At 51.5% G+C, this 24,401-nt stretch overlaps 1 protein-coding gene across 7 annotated transcripts in view; it reads left to right on the forward strand.

The window, feature by feature from the left end:
* The window catches only part of PLEKHA6 (pleckstrin homology domain containing A6), a 139,063-nt gene that overhangs the window by 112,031 nt on the left and 2,631 nt on the right, over positions 1-24,401 (forward strand). For 5 of the 7 annotated variants that reach the window (XM_043500494.1, XM_043500497.1, XM_043500496.1 and 2 more), the window contains 16 exons: positions 450-530; positions 3,261-3,329; positions 4,769-4,849; positions 5,552-5,701; positions 7,058-7,153; positions 9,378-9,489; positions 10,204-10,343; positions 10,891-10,971; positions 11,348-11,497; positions 15,267-15,396; positions 16,454-16,563; positions 17,394-17,576; positions 18,363-18,527; positions 19,039-19,172; positions 19,608-19,750; positions 21,670-21,793. In XM_043500494.1, the coding sequence (XP_043356429.1) occupies positions 450-530; positions 3,261-3,329; positions 4,769-4,849; positions 5,552-5,701; positions 7,058-7,153; positions 9,378-9,489; positions 10,204-10,343; positions 10,891-10,971; positions 11,348-11,497; positions 15,267-15,396; positions 16,454-16,563; positions 17,394-17,576; positions 18,363-18,527; positions 19,039-19,172; positions 19,608-19,750; positions 21,670-21,785 (1,941 nt within the window). In that variant the 3' untranslated portion in view covers positions 21,786-21,793. The remainder of the gene's footprint in view (positions 1-449; positions 531-3,260; positions 3,330-4,768; positions 4,850-5,551; positions 5,702-7,057; positions 7,154-9,377; positions 9,490-10,203; positions 10,344-10,890; positions 10,972-11,347; positions 11,498-15,266; positions 15,397-16,453; positions 16,564-17,393; positions 17,577-18,362; positions 18,528-19,038; positions 19,173-19,607; positions 19,751-21,669; positions 21,794-24,401) is intronic. The other 2 variants (XM_043500500.1, XM_043500498.1) reach the window with 2 other exon arrangements.

Raw genomic sequence — 24,401 nt, forward strand, 5'->3', positions numbered from 1 at the left:
TGACCCTGCGGGACACATGCCCTTTGGTCTATCCCCCAGGACTGTGGCTGGTGCCAGGCTTGCCCCTCTGTGGACAATAGGGTGGCCTTCCAGACCAGCTCACTTCTGACCCATGAAGGTTTTCATCGTCTCTCCAGAGCTTTGGCAGGTGGCCAGGCAGGGAGCCGAGCTGACTTCATAGAAACTGGGCAGCGATGGCCCAGATGTGCCAACCCTGCACGGGGCTGAGCACCTCCTGTGAGGTCCTGTTTGATCCTGGCCCCTGTCGGCTTCCAGCAGAATTGGTGGCACTCAGCACCTTGCAGCACGAGGCCTGAAGAGCCCTGTCCAAAGCCTCCCTAACCGATGCCGAAGATCACCCCGTACTATGTCATGACCGTTAATACTGGAACCGAGGGAGAATCCATGTCTCAGCTGACGTCTGAAATTTCCTTCCTTGTCTGTCGCAGATGAGTGAGAGCGAAACTTTGATCAGTATGGTGAACAGAATGGTGGAGAACTCCTCCCCTAGGGCCCAGCTGTACATGCAAGTAAGACACCACAGCAGCTCTGCCATCAATAGTGCCATTCCAGCTGCTTTTGCATGGCAGACCCATCATCCAGCTTCCTCCCACGCACACAGTTCATTTGGGAACACACCACCCCACATCTCAGCTCATTGCAATGCCTCACCTGCCTGCGATGGCTCCATCACAAGCTTTGCTGGGACATCCATAAGACATTCCAAAACCTACCGTCTGAAGGGATCTAGGAAGTCCTGAGTTCTAATCCCCCTCTCCCATCAATTCCCTGGGCAGTCTCGGGAGAGACGCTTACCCTCTCTCTGCCTTGCAGCTCCCATCTGTCAAATGAAGGTGATAAATACTTTACATGTCTATGAGAATTAATTAGTTAAAGACCCCACCACCACTGGGTATCAGCAGGTTTAGACTTTGGGGCAGGCACTGTCTTTTTGTTCTCTTTGTACAGCGCCTAGCGCAGTGGGGTCCTGGGCCATGACTGGGGCTCCGGTGCACAACAATAATACAAATAATAATAACCCAGGGTCTTCATCTCCAAAGCACAGTCCTCTGTCCTTTGAGCTGCAGGAGCAACCCCATTAGCTGGGAGCAGAAATAGGCTTTTATCTTTTCTGAGCCACCAGAGGAGGGATGTGACACACACAGCAAGTATGTTACTTCTGCACAGTGCTTTGTATACAGAAAGTACGTATAAGAACTAAGTATTATTATTGTTTCCTCCTGTAATTCCAAACTGCAAACACAAGCCAACCAAGGCCCATTCATAAAAGTCACATCAAGGAAAGCTTAGCGTCACCCATTCATGTTTTCAAAGCCTCATTCATAGAGCTGCCATCTGTGTTAACCAAACTCACTTTTGCTGAATGTTTCCGATGTATATTTTCCAGACATTTGTACAGAACACAGTGGGCTGTTGATGGACATAGCAGTGGTCAGGCAGGACCTTAAGCAGGGCATTGGTCAATGTACGTAGAGCTAGCTCTGGCTTCTTGCACTGGACCCCGGGGCTGTTCTGTTCAGTGTAACCTCCTGGTTGTCTGGCTAGTTGGGTTGTTGGGCATTTTGTGCTATATCGCACTGAGGAAGGGATAGCTATGGATGGAAAAGTGAAGAAGTTTGTACCCGGCGTGTAAATGGAACATGCCCCCGGCTGGGACAGATGGTGCAGTCATGGAGGATTGAATACAAGCCTGGGACGCAAAAGAAGTCTCACTGGCTCTCCTGTCCTGCTCTGAGACAGCAGGATCCCTTGGGCCAAATCCTGCAGCATGCTGAGCTCAGCATCTCGCAGGGTCAGGACCTATTTGCAGCTGGGGTAGTTGTAGTGGTCCCTTGCCGTATCACAGTAATAATCCCATGCTCTTATTGTAGACCTTTCACCTCTTAGATGCTGAATTGAAGTCTCCGTGCATCCCGTGCGTCGCCCTGGGGAATCACCATTACTCTAGTTTTCCAAGGGAAGGAAAAGTTCTTTAGAGTAAACGTTTTCAGACGTGCCCACTGACTTTGGTGCCCAACTTGAGACACCGTAGGCCAACTTTTCAGAGGTGCTGGCACCCGCCAATCAGTTGAAGTCAGTGGGAACAGTGGGTGCTCAGCGCCTTGTGCAAATCAGGCCCATAACGTCTCTAGTTGGACACCCAAAGCGTGAGGCACCCAAAATGAGTGGCCGTTTTTGAAAATGTTGTGCCTTTAGCTCTCTGCCTTAGTTTTTCCATCTGTAAAATGGTTGAAGTAAAAAGTTGGGAAGCTAAAATAGAAGCACCTCAAATAAAGAGCCTAACACCAGCATCTCACTGAAAGTAAGCCCTCAGTGGGGAGTGTCGGTGCAGTGTCCCCTAGTGACTGCAGCAGCTGTTTCTTTTGGTCTGCTGTTGGTTGCCACCCCTTAGCCCACCACTCCGGTGACGATCAGCTTGTCTCAGCCTCCCATGAAAGGGGCACTCTGGGACCTTATTCAGCTATTTCTTCTTGCCTCACTCCTCTTGTAGGCTACATGCTGAGCCTTTAGCTCCTCTTAAGCACACGTGCATCCCAGCACCCTCCTATGTTACAAGGGCAGGCAAGGCCCGGTCTTTCTTTAGAGCTCTCGCATTTTGAGGAGCCCCTGCTCATCTAGAACAGCTTCGTTCTGAGAAACTGAGGCACATTGTGAAAGCAGTTTCGTGCATGATGGCACCCACAAAGGTACCACACCGATTTGCACACCAAGCTCCTCTGGCTGTGAATGGAAACGGGATAACTGCATGTGCAGGTGGCTAATTACAATTGTTCACAAGGCCGCGTCTAACCTGTTTACAAATCCAGGCCCCAGATGTGGTTAAATATTGGAAACCCTTTGCTGAAGTGGCTGGGAAAGGAGCATTTGCTTGGCAGTTCTCTTGGTTTGTACATGGAGGTGCATGCTTTCTTGGCTTCTCCAGATCTAACTGTGTACTCAGGAGGCATTTCTAAGCCACCATCAGAGCCCAGCTGGCTGGGCTGACTCTGAGGAATTGGGTCATCCTTCTAATCATTGATGGCCAATGCGCTGCACGTGCACACCCTTCACCCCTCATCATTGCACCCCATGCTAAGTGTTGTGGGAAAAGAGGACTCGATTGGTAGGGAAAGGGGGACGGTTGGGCTGGAAACCTTTCTCACCAAGGGCTCCAGCAGCCACCTCGGCTCTCCCAAGAGGCTTGTCGTGATGTGTTCCCCGCAGGAGGGAGCAGCAGTGACTGGTTCCTGTTGTTGCAGGTGTCTCCCTTCCCAGAGGCCTACAGAGAGACTCTGCACGCCTACAAGATAAGCGAGCAAGACACTGATGTAAGAGCCATGCTCTCTGCTTGCTTGTCTGCCCTGCCCCACTCCTATCACCCACCCATCCTCCGCCCTGCGGCAGCTATGCCTTCCCCTGCCTCTTTCTGTGAGGTTATTTATCATTGGACGAACATCCTCTCTCAGAGCAGAGCTAGAAGGATGCGGGCATGATCAGTATCGTTTCTGTCGCTCACTCATGTTGCTCGCTCGTCCTCTCTAGTTCTCAGCTTCCTTTCCACTGCATCCCTCCCTCCTGCTGCTTGTGCTGTGTAATTGTGTGTGCATCCTGCCTGCTGGGCTTGTGTGTTACCTGTGTGGGTATTTGCGTAGTAAATGTCCCCTGGAAGATGGCAGGTTGCTGCAGGTCCCCACTGTGCAGATCCCAAAGGGATTTCCCCTGTACCCTGCCCACCTGTTACACAATGATGTGGTAAATAGACAGTGGCCCCTCTAGTTGCTAGAGGGGTCTTGCCCTATATCTGTGTCCTGATAAGTCACCTTGGAAATGAAACTCAGTTCCTAGGAAACCCAGTGGATCCTACTGGCTTCTCATTTTCTGTGCTGCCAAGTGTGACTGACCCATCTGCTTCTGAGCTGGGGAAAAGGGGAAGGGGCCCACTGAATGAAGACTAGAAATGAGATACTGTAGAGTCTCTGGGCTATAAGCTAGCATCATAGAAGATGTATCGGGTGCTAAACTGCTGTCAGGTGGACTGGGGGCCAAATCCTCTTCCCAATCAAATCACTGGGAGCCACTGACCTGAGTGGGATCAGGGTTTGGATCTGTGCCCTGCCCAGGTGAAGATACAGACTCGCTGATCTACCATAATGAGCCTTCTCCATCCTTAACTGTGCACCATGGCGCAATGGCAGAACGGACCCTATCTTCTCTCTCCTGTCAATTATCCACAGCTGGCTTGGCATCAGGGCTCTGAGGCCCATGGTAAAAGCCAAGGAACGGCTTCCATGCTGAAGGGCTCCAGGGGAATGGGGCTGGGAAGAGGTGCAATCTCCATCCCTGTGTGGCTCAGCACTCCCCATTGCGGTGGACTCCCCGCAGTCCGGCTGCAGACGGGTGGTACATTGGCCGATCAATAATCAGAGGTGCAGAGGTCATACTGCACTCTGGGGCGTGGGGAGATGCATGGAGTGGGGGAGCCCCAGCCTTCCAGCCTACCTTGAACTGCCTTAATTTCCAGCTGATCAAATGCCATTAAAATACCCAGGCCTCTCACTTGTTTGCCCAAAGTGATCTCAAGACAGGAATGGGGAAGCTTCACACATACCAGGCAGCATTGCAACCCAGAGCCTAGAAGTGGTTGTTACTGGCCAGGCCAGCTTCGTGCCTGATCTGATGTCCCCATGCACCTTTACACCTCGGACCCCGGTGGCCCTTGCTCTTCATTCTCCCCACCTTCCCCTTTTCTTTCCTTGCCCGAGGACAGAAGCTACTGGGAAAACTGTGTGAGCAAAACAAGGTGGTGAGGGAGCAGGACAGGCTGGTGCAGCAGCTCCGAGCAGAGAAGGTAAGTGGCTGAGGGAGGGGACCAGAGCAGGCTGGTTCCTACCACCCTGGGGGCACCCAGGTGCTGGGGCTAGCCGTGCCTTCTGTTGGTGAACACTTCACCAGTATCAGGGTTGTAGCTGTTTCCAGGGATCCCTACGCCATCCCCCATGGTGGGTGGATGAAGCATGCACAGGCCTCCCGCCAAGGTGGGTATTTCTGCCTGTGCAGTTACACAGTGCTAGCAGCTTTCAATTCTCACCTGGCCCCCATCACGGTAGTGACAGAGTGCCTCATTTGGTAATTACAGTCCCCTCCTGGGACCGCCTGGCAAGAAGACAAGTGTTCTGCCCACGTTGCAGATGGGGAATGGAGGCGCAGAGAGGCCAAGTGACTTGCCCGAGGTCACAGGGAGACTGGGGCAGGGCTGGGAAATGAGCCCAGATCTCCTGAGTCCCAGGCCAGTGCCTTAACCCTGAAATGACCAACCTCCCTGCTTGCAGGGCTGGGCATTGCTGGCTGCCTGCAACCCCATCCCCAGGTCAGTCAGATCTGCTTACCCTCTGGCATTGATCAGGATGGGAGCATGGTTACCCACAGACCATTTTGCTGCAAAAACGGCCCTTTCAGATGCCAACCTCCGGGCTTGCCAACGCCGAGTGCTTTGCACGTATGAGGGGAGGGAGGTGATGAGGGTTTAATTACCATCTTTCCCTACCATTAGGAGAGTCTTGAGAGCGCCCTGATGGGGACCCACCAGGAGTTGGAGATGTTCGGGAGCCAGCCAGCCTACCCTGAGAAGCTGCTGCACAAGAAGGAATCCCTCCAGAACCAGCTGATCAACATCCGGGTGGAGCTGTCCCAGGCCAGCACGGTAACAGACTCTCCTCTGCCTGCCAGTCCATGAGACTGCTGCGGTCTCCTCCTCCTCCTCTTGGGGGTGTCATGGGGACCCAAACTGGCCCAGTGCTTCAATTTCCCCTGTGCCCTGCCTGAAAGTGAAACAATGACATGGTAACGGCCAGTGGTCCTCAAGTCACTCAAGAGGCCTTGCACTATATCAATGGGTTGGATGGGGTGCCACACGCTTGGGTACTTCTTCGCTGAGGGGAGGATGGGATGCAGGAAGAGGCCCATGTTCCCTGGGCCGCAAAGTGCCGTCCAACGTTAACTCACGCAGTGCCATGCACCCCCACTGTTCTGCTTCTGAGGGGAGCAGCTGCCCCAGCATAGATCCTGGTATCTGCATGCTGCCCACTGGGCAGGGCAGCAAGCATGGAACTTGCTGGCGCTGGAAGGGGGAATGTCTCTACCACCTCAGCCTGAGGGGGATAAATCTCTTCTCTTTCCTCTCCTTTGTCTGTGCATCGCTCCCTTCTCTTTTTCTTTCATTAAAAAAGGGGGGGGGGCAAATCCCATCATCCCACTGGGAACTGAGATGAGTCAAAGCATCTCATACAAGGACAAAAACTATTAACCCATCCAGCGCCAAGTTGGGGTGCATGCCAGGGAGCAATATTTTGGGTTCCCACTTGTAGTTTGCATTCATTGCTTTTCTGCACTCCTGTCTTGCCTTCCAACCCCTGATCCCTAATGATGCAATACAGTCATCACTTGCTTCCCTTTGCTTCCAGCACAGGTCCTGCCAGCTCCAAAGTTACTCCGGATAAGAGATGGCCACAATTCCCTGTCTACCCAGGGGGTCATTCTGTACAGATGACACCTGTCATTACATCCTGCCTAATCCACTATTGCCACCATCTCTCCATGGATCCCCTCCCCCATTGTCTGCTGTTCCCTGTGAACATAGCCCCCAAACCATTTTCTGTTGTCTTCCCCTGATATGCCCCCCTGGCTCAATGCCATTCACAGCCAGGCCTGGTATTTCCAACAGACAGCAAAGACAAAGGATGCCTTTTCCTAGGTGGAACTGTAGGAAGAGTAAGCTTGTCCCTGGAGATTGAGTTGAGCATCCGCTCGCAGAGGGTATGGGCTGTGGCCTTGCTGACCGTATCCTAGCCGCATACTCAGCCCCGTGCTACTACACACATGCTAGGGCCCACCCGCTGCCCAAGTGCCTCTTTCTCCAAGGGGGGGATCCCCCTCTTAGCAGCCCATCCTGACTCTGGCAGGCTGGTGAGGGCTGTGTGCTGGCATATATTCCCTGTGCCCCCATGGACACAGACAGACTAGTTGATTTCCTGATGGAAATGTTTGCAAATCCCTACAGGCCTTGGCCAACAGCACCATAGAGTATGAGAACTTGGAGGGCGAGGTGTCAGCCCTGCACGATGACCTGTGGGAACAGCTGAACTTGGATATCCAGGTGAGAGAATCTGACCGTGCCCTTTCAGGCCAGTGCTAGTGAATCCAAGCAGCCTGGGATCTGGCGGGGTGCATGGAAATGGAGATCTCAGCCATTCTGAGCAGCTAGACCAGTTCACTAGGGCCTCATTCTGCTCTGGCGTAAATCAGGAGTAACTCCATTGAGGTCAGTAGAGTTCTCCTCTATAAAATTGGTGTAAATAAGAGTAAATTCTAGCCCTAAGAGCCCATCACTTGGAGTTTTTTGGGTTTAAGTCACAACTTCAGGACCTGCTTTTCAGAAACCTTCATGTGCAAAAACAAGCACGTGTTTTTGTGCGTCTAATTTATGTGCACAATTACCAAGACTGTGCCACGCTAATTGTGCAGCAAATGGCCAGTTAGGTGCACAAGTGGTTGTGCAATTACTGGGATTACATGTACAAACTCAGTAACTCCCTGTGCAAATTAGAAGCGCAAATCCGCGTGGAGTTTACTCAGTCATTTGCACACATGATTCTCAAAATACAGAGTCAAATTCTCGTTAATCAAGGGTGTAAATCCAGAGTGATTCCATTTAATTCAATACTCATTACTCCATAATTACATTATGTAACATTGAGCAGAATTTGACCCCTAAAAATGACTTGGGATTGACTAATGACATGGGGATAGATATTCAACAGGATCAGCCCAAAGCAGGGTCAAAGTACACCCCATCCAAAACTATCTTTCTAAAGCCAGCCCAGTAACCTTCCTTTCTTCTGCTTGAACCATGTCAGTCATCCTAGACTAAACCCTGTTCCTTTGAAAACTCGACTGGGATATAATCCTAGCTCAGCCTCTTCAAGCTTCGCCTTTACCTCTGTATTAAGCAAGCTCTGCCTCTGTGGGTAATTACTCTTCCGTTCCAATAACGGATTTATTGGGGTCTGTCTGCTTCAGAGATGGAGCCAAGGTAAACTGGGCATTAACGTCCCTCGCTATAAGGTAGAAGTGGCTGTGAAATAACACTTAAACAGAGCGTCACGCCAATATTACCCAGCCCTTCTTTGCAGCTGTCCCGCTGGGTAAGCAGTGTTATCCCCATGTGGCCGAGGGGGAAGGCAAGGCACAGCAAAAACGCAACTCACTTAAGACCACTGAGCCAGTCAGTGGCAAAGCTGGGATTAGAGCACAAGAGTTCTAAGTGCCCCAGGACTCATGCCACTAGGTGGCACTTACCCTCTGCTGTTCTGTAACGAAGCTCTCGTTAACACGCTGCTCTTGGGGAAAGGCCCAGGGTTTCCAGGAGGGATGAATTCACAGGATAATTGTCACCTGCTGCTATAGAAATGCCATGGCAGCAGCATGGAGGAATCTTTGCAAGATAAACATTGAGGTGGGGATTGAGGTGCCTAACTCCCATTGATTTCAGTGGGAGTTAAGTGCCTAAATACCTTTGTGGATCCCACCCTAGCTGTTCATTTTCCGAGCAGGTGACTGATTCTGATGCAGTGTTCTAGTGCAGGCTCCCTTTGTCTGTGTCACCAGACGGTGGGAGGGAGAGGTCCGTAGTCCTGGCCTGCCTTGCCTATTGTGTGCTCCAGCCATGCTGGGGCCAGCTTCCCCTGCAAAGCCACTCATTATTCAGTCCTTGCTCATGCCACCTTTCAGTGACTCCTGGGGCCACATCCCTGCAGGTCCCGCTCCTTGCTCAGACACCCCCCTCAGTGATGGCACTGGGAGCTCCCTCGGAGTGAACTCAGAGTGAAGGCCCCACGGGTTGGTGCTACGGTATTAGAGGACAGGAGGAGGTACTGGGTATTTTTACTGTAGGGTGATGAGGACAGAGATACAGGGACACAGGGTCAGTCAGGCCTGGCCTGCATCCAACACTTAAGTCGCCTAGTTACTTTGCTCGAGGGGTGTAAAAATTCACACCCCTGAGAGAGGTTCTCAAGCCAGCCTAAGCCCCAGTATAAACACTAGGTGGACGGACAAATTCCCCCTGCTACAGCTTCTCGGAGGGGTAGATTAACTACAGCGACAGAAAAACCTCTTCCATCGCTGTAGCAAGCACCCATGGTACAGTGGCACAGCTGCAGCTCCATAGCTAGGCAGCTGTTGTGGCTGTCACATAGACCTCGCCTCAGAGGGCAGGTTGGCTGGGCCGTGCCACACCTCTGTGGCTCGGGGTGGCTGGCTGTGAAGTGCGGTGCGGCGCCTGCCAGCTGCTCTGACTCACCGCACCTTGGCCCTTCCAGAACGAAATGCTCAACCGGCAAATCCAGAAGGAGATCTGGCGCATCCAGGACGTGATGGAGGGGTTGAGGAAGAACAACCCCTCCCGGGGCACGGACACTGCCAAACACAGAGGTGAGTGCTGACTCCTCCCTCCCCAGCATGGGCCTGCCACTCCCTCCCTTTCCCTGGCCGCAGAGCTAGAGGCCGCTGGCTGCCCGGGTGTCTCAATGCACCTGTCGTCCTCCCCGCTGACACAGTCACGCTGCTTTGTATTGGCTCTGAACGCCACATGCACCTGGCGCTCGGCGGCATTCCAGGCCCACTTCCGGCTCTGCCATCGTGTCGCTCTCCCGTGGCTGCAGCCTGCATTGGGCAGGAGCCCCAAGGCTAATGGAGAATCTGATAGCAAGGGCTCTGTGATTTTTTTGGAGCAAAAGGATGTGGGTTGCAGCCCCCAGTGCTGCATTAACCGCAGTCCCGCTGGTGGCCATGGTATCTGGCAGGGTCCCTATGGCAGGTACCTGTAGTTTCTGTACATCACACACACCAGGCCTCTCTAGACATCCCTGCTGGTTCGCTGGACGTCCCTCTGGATGCTGCTTCTGCCTGAAGGTGTCAGCTGCAGGTGCCACTGCCAGGCTCTGGCTCACTCTGGATAAGTCCAGGAGAGAGAGACGGTGCAATGACCACCCTGGGCACATTGGCCTCTGGCCTGGCGTTGAATGCAGCTCAGAAGCCCCAAGCCCTGGTTCATTGGCCCCTTCCCTGCTGTGCCATCCCCCCCTTACTCCAGTGTGAATGAGATGCACGCTCACTTCCGCGCTCTCCTCTCTTGTTTCTCCACAGTGGCCGCTGGCCCCTCGGGAACCTACAGCTCCAACAGCCCCGCTAGCCCCTTGAGCTCAGCCAGCCTCACTAGCCCACTGAGCCCTTTCTCCCTTGTGTCGGGCTCACAGGGCTCGCCCACCAAGCAAGGGGCAAGCGAGGTGAGTGGAGCCGCTGTTGCGTGGGGCTAGAATACATAGCCCTGGGCAGGAAGTGTCTATGGCCTTTCTCCTCTTGAGATTCTCTTTGCACCAGCAGGTGGCACTCCCGGCTTTCTCATGCGATGGCGCGGGAGACCGGCGTGAACTGTGGGTTCTATCTAGAGCTGAAATCAGGCTGCACAAGTCAGGGTCAAAGTGAAGGTGGATTTGGACCTGGGGCTTTGGTTTGGCCCATTGGGAAGATTGTGGGAGAGTGGGACATGCATATTTTGGGTGCAGACTTGGGTCCGGATGCCCTGAAGTCCTGGGGCATGGAGAACCAGGGTTTTAGTTCAGTCCATTGTGCTCTACTCTCCTAGTTTGGGTTTGAGTCTGGCTTTCGTTGGAGCCCATCAGACAAAACCACGACAGTAGATACCATGGTGTTGGGCATGTTGGACATTTCCTAGGTAGAGAGGGAGAAACTCAAACCTAAGCCAGAGAGTTATGCTCTGCTCTGTGGTTTGGCTTGTTTTGTGGGGCTTCTCATTCGCTGCTGTCTGCCTAGCTGGTACCAAAGATTCACTGTGAAGCTGAACCAAAGGGCAAGCGCCCAGCCTCAGAAAACGGGAAGAATGGCCAGGGCTGGGTGAGTGGACCTACTGTGTCCTTTCTCCTGGGGGCGCATTCACAGCAGCAGGTGGGGTTACTCTGCCTGGCTCCCATTGGCATAAACACATGACATCCAGGTAAGTGGTCCCTCTGTTGAGAGCTGTGACATAGCTGGGGCTGCTGGATGTGTGGGTCTGGGCCCTAGGCTAGTGGGGTGAGTTGGAATTGCTGGGTCCCAGAGCGAGTGCTCAGCTTGGAGGGGTGGGACCAGCGGTACTGTCTGGGCTCCAGCTGCCCTCACCCTGGGCTCAGTGCCTTTGTTTGTCTCAGTCTCTTGCTAACTATCTTTTCCTTCCTGTTCTCTCAGTTTTTCTGCTGTTGCGTCTAACACTCTGGCTTCCTCTCTGCCCCAGGAACCAGGCCCGCCTCGACCTCCCCTGCCCAAATCGTATGTCCCTCTGGAGTCTCCTCCGACTGTTCCTCCACTCCCTAGCGAGAGCCGCTTCTGGCCGTACCCTAACTCCCCTTCCTGGCAGCAAAGCGGCGAGGCGAAGAGGGGACAGGTATCCAAGCGCCTCCAGAGCGGACCTTGGCATCCAGCAGCACACAGTATCCCCATCCCCCACTGGGAACCGAAGCCAGCTGGGGGAGAGCCACGGGGATAGCTGGGAGGGGGCAAAGCAGAGCTGACCCTCTCCCTACAGCTGCAAATGCTGGAGAGGTATGGGGAGCAAGGTGCCCCTAGGGAAGAGACAGGGAGGAGCTTAGTTCCTTGACTGCACTCCGCCAAGCTGGAGAAGCATGGCACATCCTGGGCATCCAGACCCCCAGCACGGGCAGGGGCTTTCCCGGGAGCAGAAGCCATGCTTGAGACCTCTCTGCAGCCAGGCCCTGTCAAACGGGAAATACTTGTCTTGAATTCTAGATTTATGCAGGCATTTTAAGATGGGCACTGTAACTAGAATCCCTCCCCCTTTGGGGAACTTAGTGAGCTCTGCCCCCTTAATGGCTTATTGGCAGGCAGCATTGTCTAATAAATAGGGCGCTGGCCTGGACCCAGGATCTATTCCCAGCTGTGCCACTGACCATGGGAAAGTCACAGCCTCACTCTGTGCCTCAGTTTCCCCATATGCCCAACGGGGGTAATGATGCCCTCCTTTGAGATCAGTGCATAGTGACGCTCGCCATGCAAAAGCGGAGTATTCTTATTGTCCATGGAAATCAATGGTCCATAAAACTTTGCCCAGAGAGTGCACTCAAGCCTGTTTCTGGTAAGGCCGTTAAGCTAAACTGCTGCTGGATCCATTTGAACTGAGGTGACTGATGCTCAAAGGCAAATGCTCTGAAACACCCTTAAATCTAGTCTCATCTCAGTCTGGAAAAGGGGATACTGTGCCGGCCACTAGGATGCTGTAAAAGCCAGGGTGCAGGGATGCAACCATTATGATCCCACCACACAGCGGGATAGAGGGAGAATGCCAGGGCCTCTTGCTGGCCTCACTGTGATTCTTGCTTGGGCCAATGTAACGCCATTGATGTGAGTAGCCAATTTATTTCTGACTGACACCAGCAGGAGAGGAGACTCAAATGTGCAGCATCACATGCTGAGCAGCCTGGTTCGTGTTTGCTTTTCTCTTCCATTCTCCCTCTGGCTTTCTTTACTCCAGCCTGGATAATTGCACTTCCAGTTGTCATCTGCAAACAAGTGCTCGGCTGTAGCGAACTAATTGTACAGGGCCTGATTCTGATCTCACGCCAGCATAACTGCATTGTTTGGGTGCGTTACTCCTGATTTACACCCATGTGTAAAATTCAAAATACTCACTCGCACAACAAAAGCACAAGCATTCATGCAGCTAAGTGATCTCACAGGTGCAAAAGCCATGCTAGTGTGTGCGGATGTATACTTGGGCATGCAATACAATGCACATGCACCACCAAGTAACAGCATGAACGAGCTAGTTAATTGTGAGTGCAGATAGGTGCTTCATTCATACAAAGGTTGCATGTATAAATGCAAACGTGCCGGAAGACAACTTTTTGCACATGCAGACTTGACCTGCATGCAGCTGAATAGCTGCACATGTAAAATAGGTGGCTATGCGTGCAAACAGCTATCTGAGCTTGCAGCCAGCTGTTTAAAACATGCAAACAGTTCCCTGGTTGCATGTGCAGTCCCTTTTTTGGGAAAGGTGCAGTTTACCCAAGGCAAAGTTATTTGAGAATTTGCCTTGCCATGGAAATATTGGGCAGGAATCTTTGCTGGCATGAGCCTGTTGAAGCCAGGGGATAAATGTGGCCTATTTAATTGTATCACAGGATCTCTTTGCAATATTTAATGTTTCCTGTGGCTTCAGCATTTTATGTCATGAAAGGGGATTCTTAAATAAGAACCACAGTGAACTGGGGGGGATCCCGGATTCTTGGGTTCTGTCCCCAGCTCTGTCATTGGCTCGCTGTGTACGTTGGGGCCAGTCGTGTCTAACAGGGATAATAATAGAGCTGGCTGGAAAAGATAAGAATATTTTGTACAAATATTTGAAAGGAAACAATGTTTCCATTTTGTTTGAAACTTTTCCTGAAATTTTCTGGATTTTTTTTTAATGAAAAATTGTTTTGTTTAGTTGGGGGGGATAAATCCCACTTTTTAAACTTTCTCCCTCCCCCCCGAAGTAAAGGAGGGGGTAGATTTGTTTTGTTTTTAAAGAAAGAGAGAGAAATTAAGGAATAACCTATTTTTAAACTTTTTTGTTACCCTCCAGTAGAGAGAGAGAGAATTTTTTTAAAAAATTCCCACCAAAATGAAATTCAATTTTTTAAAATTTTCACTTGGAGTTTTTTCCTTGAAATTGTTTTTCTTTTTGGTCAAAATGTTTCATTGAAAAAGGAAAAAATTTGACCAAAATGAAAATGTTCTGAAAAAATGGTGGTTTTGGTCAAGAAGCCTTTTTCATTTGGGGAGTTTTTTGATGACAATGTTTCGAGATGCGCTCGTTATGAATGCTGGCCACTCCAAGGCTTAACTAACCCTCATGAAGCCGACTGAGGCCCTTGGAAAGGAGACGAGCTGCAAAGAGGTGCCAAGCTGGGGTTCAAGGTAGGAGGGGATTTGGTACAAGTGGCTGATGTAATGGTTGCAACCCGCCGCTGGCTCATTCTTCCAACCCATCCCATGTCATTTACACCCATGGCCTACCTTGCCCACTCCCATATTCCTGCTGTATTCATTGACACACTGTAGCAGATCTTGTCCACAGGGAATGTTGTCTGAACCTGAAATGGAAGCAGGAGGAAGATGAACTTGAGCAGGTTCATTGCAGACATTGTGGGAAAGAGGAAAGAGGAATAGACCTACAGAGGAACCCTTCTCCAGGCCTCTGCTGCTCTTCAGGGTGTGGTGGTCAGAACCTGATTTTTCTAAAGCTACATGGCTCATCCGTGCAGCCTCCTGTCTCTGCTTTCCAGACTCATGAACTTCACAGACTGGGGAGCAGATCCAGAGTTGCTGGCTTGTCCAACCTGAGGAGCTCAAATCACTTGAGCATCTCCCACCTCCAGTTCATGGATCAACACATACATAAGCTTTGGTTAACCATCCCTGTGGTTAAGGTGTGGGGCCTGGAACTCAGCAGCCCAATCCAAATCCCGTTGGAGTTAGTGAGAGCCTTTCCACAGACTTTAATGAGAGTTAGTTCAGGCACTCAGTCAGCAACCTCGGGCTGATGCACGGCCCGTGGAAATCAGCGGGAATCTTTCCATTGACTTCAAAGGGCTTTGGGTCAGATCCCAGGAGACTACTTCCACATTCCCAAACCCAAAAGAAAAATAGCAAAGGGTCTGACTATGGGGCAAACGTGTCTCGTATTTCACAAGGTGAGCAAAATATCCTGCACAAACTAGTTCAGTAACGATCCTGCCGAGAGATGGGGCAAAGCCAAGACAGCAGACCCCAATCTACCGTAGCCCCAGCCTTCAACGCTTTGGCGAAAATGGGTGTCCCAGACCATGCCTGGTTATGGCTCTGCAGGTCCAAGCCCAGTCTGGATTTTGCCTTTCTCTCTGTCCAGATGATGGGATCTCGTGCTTTGAGTGTGTCTGGGCTGAGGGGGGAAGGGTGTTGATCAAAATGAAAACCTGCCTAAGTGCCTCTCCCGATTGCTATTTCGTGTGTGTGTGTTTCGGTCTTTTCTGTGTGTGTGTCCTTTGTGTCTGCTCTCCCCCTGGCTAATAAGTGGCAGAGGTCTGAAGGCAGGGTATCTCCCCAGCTGCCCTGCCAACAGCTCCTCCTGAACAGGTCAGCCGCTCACCAGCGAACCCACTCTCTTTCTTCAGTCCAAGTCCAGCTTCGAGCAGAATAAGAAAGATGCTCATCGGAGCTCTGCCCCCATCCCACCCATAGAGGCCAGGCTCACGCAGACGAGGCAAGAGCCAGATGCTGAGAAGCAAGCAGCTCTCAACAAAGGTACCTCCCATGGCCTCGCCATCTCAGTGGGGGCGGCAGCTCCTCTGTCACCATAAATAAAGTCCAAGAAGGGGAGATCAGGGCTGGAGGCACTGGCCAGCAGAAGCTTTGGGTGGCCCCTGAGGGAGGCTTCACCTCTTGGATTTTGGATCTGGGGATCTCCCTATCAAAATCCATGGTACCTTATGAGTGCAGAGCACAATTTAAGAGGACGCAGTAAGCTGGGTTCAGAGCTTGCTGGGGCCATCTGCTTGCACCCAGTGGAGCATGCTACCGAAAGGGAGGGAGTGAGTTGGGAGGAGACTATTACCCTAATATTTCCTCCTGCCCCTCTGGGTAGAGGCTATTACACCTGGGAGAGTCAGGGTCTTGTCACCAGGCCCCCAGTATGCCGAGGTCTCTCAGTATCCAGGGATACTCCTTTAGTCAGGTTAGGAGGCTCTGCACCTCCATGTCATCTGCTGCCTAGGGGCTCTTTGGTGCATTAACAGATCAGCTCCCCAGCCCTTCCTCTGCACGCTCCATGTGAAGCACACAGTATGATTGCATTGATCTAGTAATCCCAGCAGGCAGTTGGAGGATAGGACTCCTGGGTTCTATTTCTGGCTCTGCCACTGACTGGCTATGTTACTTTGGGGTGAGGTCATATTCCTGCTCCATGCCTCAGTTTCCCCTCACTGTAAAATGGGGTTAATAATATTCTCTTGGGGTGCTGGGGCTGTGAGACACTCAGGGAAAAGGTGTGAGGGACGGGCCATGCATCCTTATGCATTCCCAGTGCCGAGTGGCCCAGCAGCACTCCCCTGGAGTACACAGTGAGTACGCAGCCACCCCCCACTAGCGGCTGTGGGAGCACATCCTCTGCACCCAGCAAAGATGAGCAGTGTAGAGAGAGGGCAAGGAGCAGTGAACAACCGAGGCAACCTGCAGCTCAGGAGAGCTGTTGCCATGTCCCAAACCAGCATGGGGCCCTGGAGCCACCCTCTGGGCCTGCAGTGCCCTGGGCAGCCAGCTGATTTGGGTTCAAGCATTTATCTTCTCTTCTGCTTCTCCCCAGTTGGCATCGTTCCCCCGAGGACCAAGTCTCCCACCGATGAGGACTCGGCACCCACTTCGGGTGTGGTCAGGAGGAGCACCAGCAGCATCGTCAATGGACTGACCTCCGGGGTAGGCTGCGGCTCTCGGCTTTGCATGTCACTGGGGATCCTGGGATGGGGTGCAGGGACCTGGGGGGAAATAGAGGGGATGCAGGGATGTGGATCAGGGCTGGGGTAGGAGATGGGAGACTGTACAGGGTGCTGGAATGGGCTGTGGGGAGGTGGGACTGGTGCAGAGGTGGAAGAGAGTGGGATAAGATAAAGGAAGCCCATAGGAGGTGTCGGACTCACAGCACGTTTGCCAGCTTCCCTGGAGCATTCAGGAGAGGGGCTGCGAGAGGCACAGGAGTTTATCTGAGCTGTGTTGACACAAGGAGGTGGCGTCTGAAGCCTTTAGAAGGAAATACCACCTGTGCAGAACCCCCTGGCTTCACTAACTGGATTAGCATCTGCCTACCCCTGCAAGGCCTGGGAATCCTCCCCCCGGTATTGAACTTGGTCTGAATGTCTGAGCTCCAATTCAGTGTCTGTCTGCACCTCCCTGGCTGCCCCACAGCCGAGTCACTGTCCCACCCATGGCGCTTCTCTCCTGACCTGCCCTCCCACCTCCACCAACACGCACCACTCTACCAGTGCCCTTCAATCCCAACCCATGGCCCCCTGCTAGCCCAGCCCTGCACTCCCCTACTTCCGCTGATGCTCTTCAGTCCAGCCCCTGTGTTCTTCCCATCCTGGGCTTCCCAGGAACAGCTGCTGAGACGCTAATTGTCTAGCGTCTAAGCCTTTCCCTTAGATAGCAAGTTGAGAGCAGCACATCTGAAACCACTACTGGGGGACACTGGGGTCCCAACCCATGTTGAGGCCCTTCTGTAACCGTGGGGCCTTTTGGATTCTCCCCAGGAGAGGCCAAAAAGCGCCGTGTTCTCCAGTGAGATGAAGGCAAAAATGAGCGTGGAGGAGCAGATCGACCGGATGAAACGCCACCAAAGCGGATCCATGAAGGAAAAAAGGCGAAGTTTGCAGCTCCCGGCCAATCAGCAGCCAGATGCTCCCAGCGCGAAGGCACCCGCGTCATACAAAGTGGTACGGTCTTCCCATGTCAGTCTTGAGGTTTGGGGGGGAATTTGCATTTATCCCACAGGCCTTTCTCAGAAGAACATTCCTGAGCTTGTCCAGTCCCCGGGCTCCTCTCGGGTTTCTGGGCCAGCTCCCTTGGCGTGGGTTAGCTCCTGCTGTCTCCCAGGAAGAGGGTTTTCAGATCCGGGACTGCAAGTCCTCCCCTGACCAAAAGGCCCTGTTTGGATTTGCCTGGAGGCAGTGTGGTCTAGTGGCCAGAGCACTGAACTGGGACTTGGAAGACCTGGTTCTCTTCCCAGCTCTGCCACTGGTCCACTGGATGTGCGAGTCACTTCCCCTCCCCATGCCTCAGTTTTCCCATCTGTGAATTGGGGCTAACGATACTGTATTCCTCTGAAAAGCACCTTGAGATGTACTGATGGAAAGTGCTGCAGAAGAACCAGATGGTATAATTATTACTAAGGCTGGGGCCTGTGATGGGTCAGTAGTCAGATGTTTGGGGGCATGAAGGGCAGAGCCGGTGGGGCCCATAGTGGGGTGCTTGGATGATGTGAGAGATGGGGACATAGGGAGGTGCTTGCCCAGGGAAGGTAGGTGTGGGTGTTGCTCTGAGGCTATGGCACAGATGGACAGACAGGACAAACCCTGGAGTTTCTGGAGGAGTGGGGGAGGAAGAGGAGGGGAAAAGGCCAGCGAGGCAGAGCCACCTCTTGCATTTGTGAGCCAGCAGGGGCATGACCCTGCTGGGGGACCGACCTGGCTCTTAGGTGGCAACTCTGTGGCCCGTTCCAGGTGCGCCGACACCGCAGCATCCACGAGGTGGATATCTCCGACCTGGAGGCAGCGCTACGCACCGAGGACTCCGGCAAAGTCTACGAGACGCCGAGGGAGGAGATCGCCCGGCTACGCAAGATGGAGCTGGAGCCCCAGCACTATGACGTTGACATCAGTAAGGAGGTGAGACCTGGCCCCACTGGCGCAACTCACCTTAGGGATGGCAATGGGGGCAGATTGCTATGGAGACTGTGTACATGGTGCGGGGAGACAGCTCCTCTGAGATGACGTGGGCCCAGGACAGGCGGGAGAAAATGGCGCCTGGGTTGAAGGGACAGGTCCCTCTAGGCGTTTGTGTTGCCCAGGCTCTTACGTCCTATAGCCTGGGACTGGGGGCTGGAGCAGATACAAGGGCGGGGCACTGGGCAGAGAAGAATGCAGTGTAGGGTGGGTGTCATGTGGGGTCCTGGCCAGGGATGGGTGTTGTGCTGGTTCTGGATTACAGAGAGTTGCTGGAGCAGAAACAGGTGATATGCGAGTGCTGGAACAGGCTGGGTGAGCCCTGAAGGAGGCACTGGGTGCTGGAGAAGGGACAGATGCTGGCTGCGGTGCTCTCCCCCCATGCGTGCAGTTACAGAATGCCCATGTTGACTTCAGACCCCTGGACTTAAAACCTGCCTTTGCCTCCTCCTAGCTCTCCACCCCAGACAAGGTCCTCATTCCGGAGCGGTACATTGAGCTGGAACCGGACACCCCCCTAAGCCCTGAAGAGATGAAGGAGAAGCAGAAGAAAGTGGAAAGGATAAAGACACTCATTGCCAAATCCAGGTGATGGTACTGTTCTGTGCCCATTTCAGCACCGGCTGTGCCACACCGCCACCTCCTCCATTGTACCCTCTCTCTCGTGCCTGTGTCTGACCTTCCACCCATCCACTACAGCCGCTGTTTATCTGTCCACCCTCCCTTCGTGCACCTGCAAATCCATTCAGCTATCTGTTCACGGAGCCTCCTGATTCATCTATTCATTTGCCCACTAACTCATTAAACTCCTCGCCCATCCAGCCACCCATCTATCTGCCATTCCACTTATGCATCCACCCACCTCCCCTCTACCCATTCATCTCATCCACCTAGTCTTCTACCTGCTCACCCTGTTGTTCTGTCCAGTCATATCCTGCATCCTTGCGAGCATGCCCTGTAGTTCGGGCCGGGCCATTGCTCCAGGGGCACTGAGACAGTAATGCCAAACTCTCTCTGCCACAGCTTGCAGAATGTGGTCCCTCTAAGCGAGGGAGAGGTGGATGTGCCCCAGGATGCAGAAACTCAGCTCCAGGAGCAGGAGAAGAGGATAGAGATATCCTGCACCTTGGCTACAGAAGCCTCCAGGCTGGGCCGCATGCTCTCCGGTAAGGCACTCAGGAGGCAAAGAACTGCAGTTTCATGGTAAAAAAAAGAGTCACAGGAGATGCCTTGGGTGCCTAAGTCAAGGAGGGGCAGATCAAAGCTGAGAGGTACTAATGACATGGACAATTCCTAATCATCATGGATTTACCTGCATTAAGGGCAGAAGACTGAACTCAGGGTAAAATGAGTGTTGGGGATGACCAGGCAATGCACCTGGCAGCAATGGGGTGTAGGCAAAAGGCTAGATACAGCGAAAGGGCCTTTAGAAATAAGATAGATAGGTAGATAGGCCAAGATCCTCAGTTGGTATAAATTGAGGTAACTCCCATAATTTTGATAGAGCTATGCCAGTTTGCGCCAGGTAAGAATTTGGCCCACAGAGGCAGATCCACCACTGGGCTATTCCATTTTCCTGTACTGAAATCAGTGGAGTTACACCAGTGTAAAACTGAATTAGCACCCTGGCTGATCAATCCTGTCGACTTACCCCGGCAATTCCAGTAATAACCACGGGTGTGACTCTCCTCTCCCACCTGTGTAAATCAGGAATAACTCCACTGAAGTCAGTGAAATGACACGCATGTAGGAGCAGAATCGGGCCCCCTGTATTCATACCATGTGCACGCATGTAATGGGCCAGATCCACAGCTGGACTAAATAGTGGAGCTCTGACTCTCATTGCTGTCCTTGGTCATGCATAGTACTTCTGTGAACTTCAACGGGCAGCATCATGAACAGACAAGGGCAGAGAATAGACAGTAGAGGGTCTTGTTCTCCTTTCACTCAAAGCAGTGAAACTCTAGTGGGCCAGATCCTCCACTGGTGTAAATCACTGAAGTCAAGGAAGCTGTACCACTGTACACCAGCGGAGGATCTGGCCTGTTGTCAGTGGAGTCACACCAGATTTATACTCTCAGTGCTTGGTGGTCTGCACCTGTCCTCCCTGGGCTGACCCATCCTCTTTTTGCATTGGCGCTATTCAACCGTGAACCTTTTGGAAGTGGCAAACCCTCAGCTCTTGCCACGGCAGCACACCTGTCCCTGGAGATCCCAGCTTCTGGGCTAGCCAGCTGGTGACTAAGAAGAATTCCTCATGTGGCAAAAACCAGCTGGGAAGATGGGACAGCCTCCAATGCACGTGGAGATGATGAGTGATATTGGATGGAAGGGGTTGTGCGTGAAGAGAGGGAGAATGGCCCAGTGGTGCGGGTAGTGCCGCCCTTCCTGACAGGAATGCTGTGGGGATAATGTGGGGCACTCAGATACTACAGTAATGGGAGCTGTGTATGTCGCTAGACCAGACTAGAATATGGTGTATGTTGGATGGCGGGGTTGGGTTGGGCATCTCTCTGGAAGGGCCTGTTTCCCAGGATCTTCAATGGAAGTGTGGCGTTCTGCAGGGGAACCAGCTGAAGAAAGGGATGCGTCTGGGAGGAAATCTTATGAAAAAATATAACCCTTTTTCTCCATAAAAAATGTCAAAACTACGTTTTTTGCAAAACTTGTCACAAAATTAATCCATCCTTTTTCTGGTCAAAAAGCTTTGCACTGTCTTGCCCCAGTTCTAGAGCAGACTAGGAAACGCCTGAGCCCTGGTGTGTGCAGTGCATAGTGGGAGGCTGTACTGGCGAGGGGGTGTCGTGCTGTGGCCCGTGTCCGTCTCCCTGCAGACAGGCGCTGCCTCCCATCTTTGCCTTAGTCCATGAGGATCCCAGTGTGGAGCTCACGTGTGTGTGCTGTGGGGGGGACCATTTGTGTGTCCCTGTTGTTTCTGACCTCGCTTCCCTTCTTTTTTTATATTCTCCTGTCGTCTCTAACCTCTCTGCCTTCGTCTGGAATTTGCTCCCTGCTTTGTTTCCTTTCTCCCCTTGCCGGCTGCAGCGCTGTGTTCTTCACGTCCTTTTCCATTTCTTGTTTCCAGCTCAATGTGCCACCCCGAGTCCTCCCACTTCCCCAGCCTCCCCGACTCCACCGACAAACCCCCTCTCGTCTGAGTCATCCCGGGTCGTCGACAGCAGCCATTTTATGCGTGTCTGAGCCATGAAGTAAGCACCTTTTCTATTGTACTTCATCTCATCCTCTGTACATCTCAGCCTCCTGGGGCGATGGGAAGAACCTCATTCAAGAGTCTCCTCTTCCCATCCATTCATACATTGCTTCTCACCAAGCTAACACTCTCCTCTGCCATGTTAGCCCAGTCTCTTCCCATGGAACAAGCACAAGGGGCTTAGAACTTGAAACACTGAGGGTCCCGGACCTTGTTTCGAGTTCCTGGGTCAGATCCTCCACTAGGATAAACTGGCATAGCTCCACTAAAGTCAATAGAACTGCCCTGCAGGGTGGATTGATTTAAATCACAGCGATTTTAAATAAACAAGCCTTGATTTAAATAACCAATTTTAATTTTTGGTTTGCATTTATACTTTTCAGTTATTTACTTATTATAAAGTTGATTCTCATTGGTTGGTACAATTTGGTACTTCTTTTTGCTAACCAGGATGTTACACTATGTCCATACACATTTATTTAAGCAGTTATATTGCTTACCATATGTTTATTCTGAATTGTAGCTTTTTATGATGTTAGGAAATGGGAATGATGCATTTCCTATGTACTAGACTATGATTCATTTTTACTCATGATTTATGCCAAGCTAATTGGATGAAAATTAGAATTCAATTTAAAAGCCACAAGAAGAACATTTTAAAATGTTTTAATTAAATAAAAGTACCTTAAATGTGCTGAATACAAAAGAAAAAAAAGTTTAATAAATCAGTTTTAAATGCCAATCATGTTTTGATAAACAAAGGAAGCATCAGCTGTAGTTAGTGAATAGCCCTGATTGTTTCTGGTCACCCTGTCCATCATGATTTTAGAATTAGTAGATATGATCCTCTTACATCTTGTTTTTAGTCACAGCTGAAAGAAGAGAGCAATGTTGCATGTTGTTTCAATTCCTAGTTGATTTCTCAGCTTTGAATGCATTAGTCATTGAACTGAACTAACTGAATAAATTGAACTGAAGAAAATACTCTCTGCACCTGGAGAAGAGACTAGTGCTGTCAAAAGCTAGTTTTGCACTTCAGGTTCCAGCTGCTTAGCCAGTGACTTTGACCAGTTCAGTGCTTTGACTTTCTCTAAAACTTCGCAGTAAACATGCACTGCTTGAATATTATATTTTTTTATAAAAAGAAAAGGAGTACTTGTGGCACCTTAGAGACTAACAAATTTATTTGAGCATAAGCTTTCGTGAGCTACAGCTCACTTCATCGGATGCATGCATCGGATGCTGAAGCTCACGAAAGCTTATACTCAAATAAATTTGTTAGTCTCTAAGGTGCCACAAGTACTCCTTTTCTTTTTGCGAATACAGACTAACACGGCTGCTACTCTGAAACCTATATTTTTTTATGTAAATTTAAATTATATGAATCGTCTATAGTAAGTTTAGGCCTGAACGTAGGTTGTCATAATTTCGCTTTTAATTATAAATACATTTATTTTTAAAAAGAACAATGTATTGAATTTAAATTTTTTTAAAATTGATTTAAATTTAAAAAAAGTCCATTTTTGAAATCATTCATTTTTATCCACCCTGCTACACTGCTTTCCACCAGTGGAGGAGCTGGCCCCATCTCTCTTCAGGATCAAGAGTCTTTTCCAGGATTTCTGGGCACAAAGGAAAAGCTAATGGTGTAGCTAAGGACTCGGTTACTTGGTAGAATGCAGCTGGATGGGAGCATGTGGTTTCTGCCCATTCCAGGACTAAGTGGGTCCTGGCTACGCCAAAGCCATTCCTTATAGCCTACTTTGGCCATGCATTGAATGGAATAAGCTGATGTTGTGGGCCAAATTCTCGCCTCGCTTAGATCCACTGTAAATTAGAAGTGACCCCAGCTGAAATCCAAGGGTGCAAATTAGAGGAGAAAACAGGCAAGAAAAACAACACATCCTGCACCGAGAGAGAGTGGTTCTGTTCACTGCATAGACAAAGCCATGTAAATAACCGATATTGGGAATGATGGCCATAAACCAAGGAGACAGGATGAGCATGAGCTCCAGAAACCCTTTGCCTCTAGGTAGCAGGTTCAAATCCAGGCCAGGTCAGTAGTGAGTCACTGGAAGCTGTTACAATCTGGTGGCTTGTGTGTTGGCCTGTGTGAGATGAGATTGGTGGGTCTCAGTGCAGGTTCTAGTGGACACACAGCACCAAGCTGGCACTGCCTTGTCAGCAGCCTCAGCAGAGATGCTGGGGACTAAATGGCCATGGAAACTGAATTCTCCTCCCATCCCCGGGGGACAGCCCTCTGGGGCTGGGCCAAGGCCCATCAGCAGAGCAGTGCAGGCAGAAAGGCTGCTTGTGCTGGACCTGCTCTCCGGATGAATAGTGGAGCCTATTTTCCATGGCTGTTGGCCCAGCTCCGGTCACCAGCACTAGAGTACCTCTAAAACGTCCCTAATTCTTTTTGGTGAAAGTGGCCAGTTACCAGACAATGGCCTTTTCTGCCCTGGGATTTTAGCCATTGGTGGAGCAGCAGCACTGCACACCCTGGCATAGATACAATTCACCCCAGCGCAGTGTGGTTTGCAGGGGTGCAGAGCCCCCTGGTTTGCACGGTGGAGATTGGGGCGTCCCTCTGTTTACCCTGGGTT

The sequence above is a fragment of the Dermochelys coriacea genome, chromosome 21 (genome assembly GCF_009764565.3).
Source record: "Dermochelys coriacea isolate rDerCor1 chromosome 21, rDerCor1.pri.v4, whole genome shotgun sequence".
NCBI lineage: Eukaryota > Metazoa > Chordata > Testudines > Dermochelyidae > Dermochelys > Dermochelys coriacea.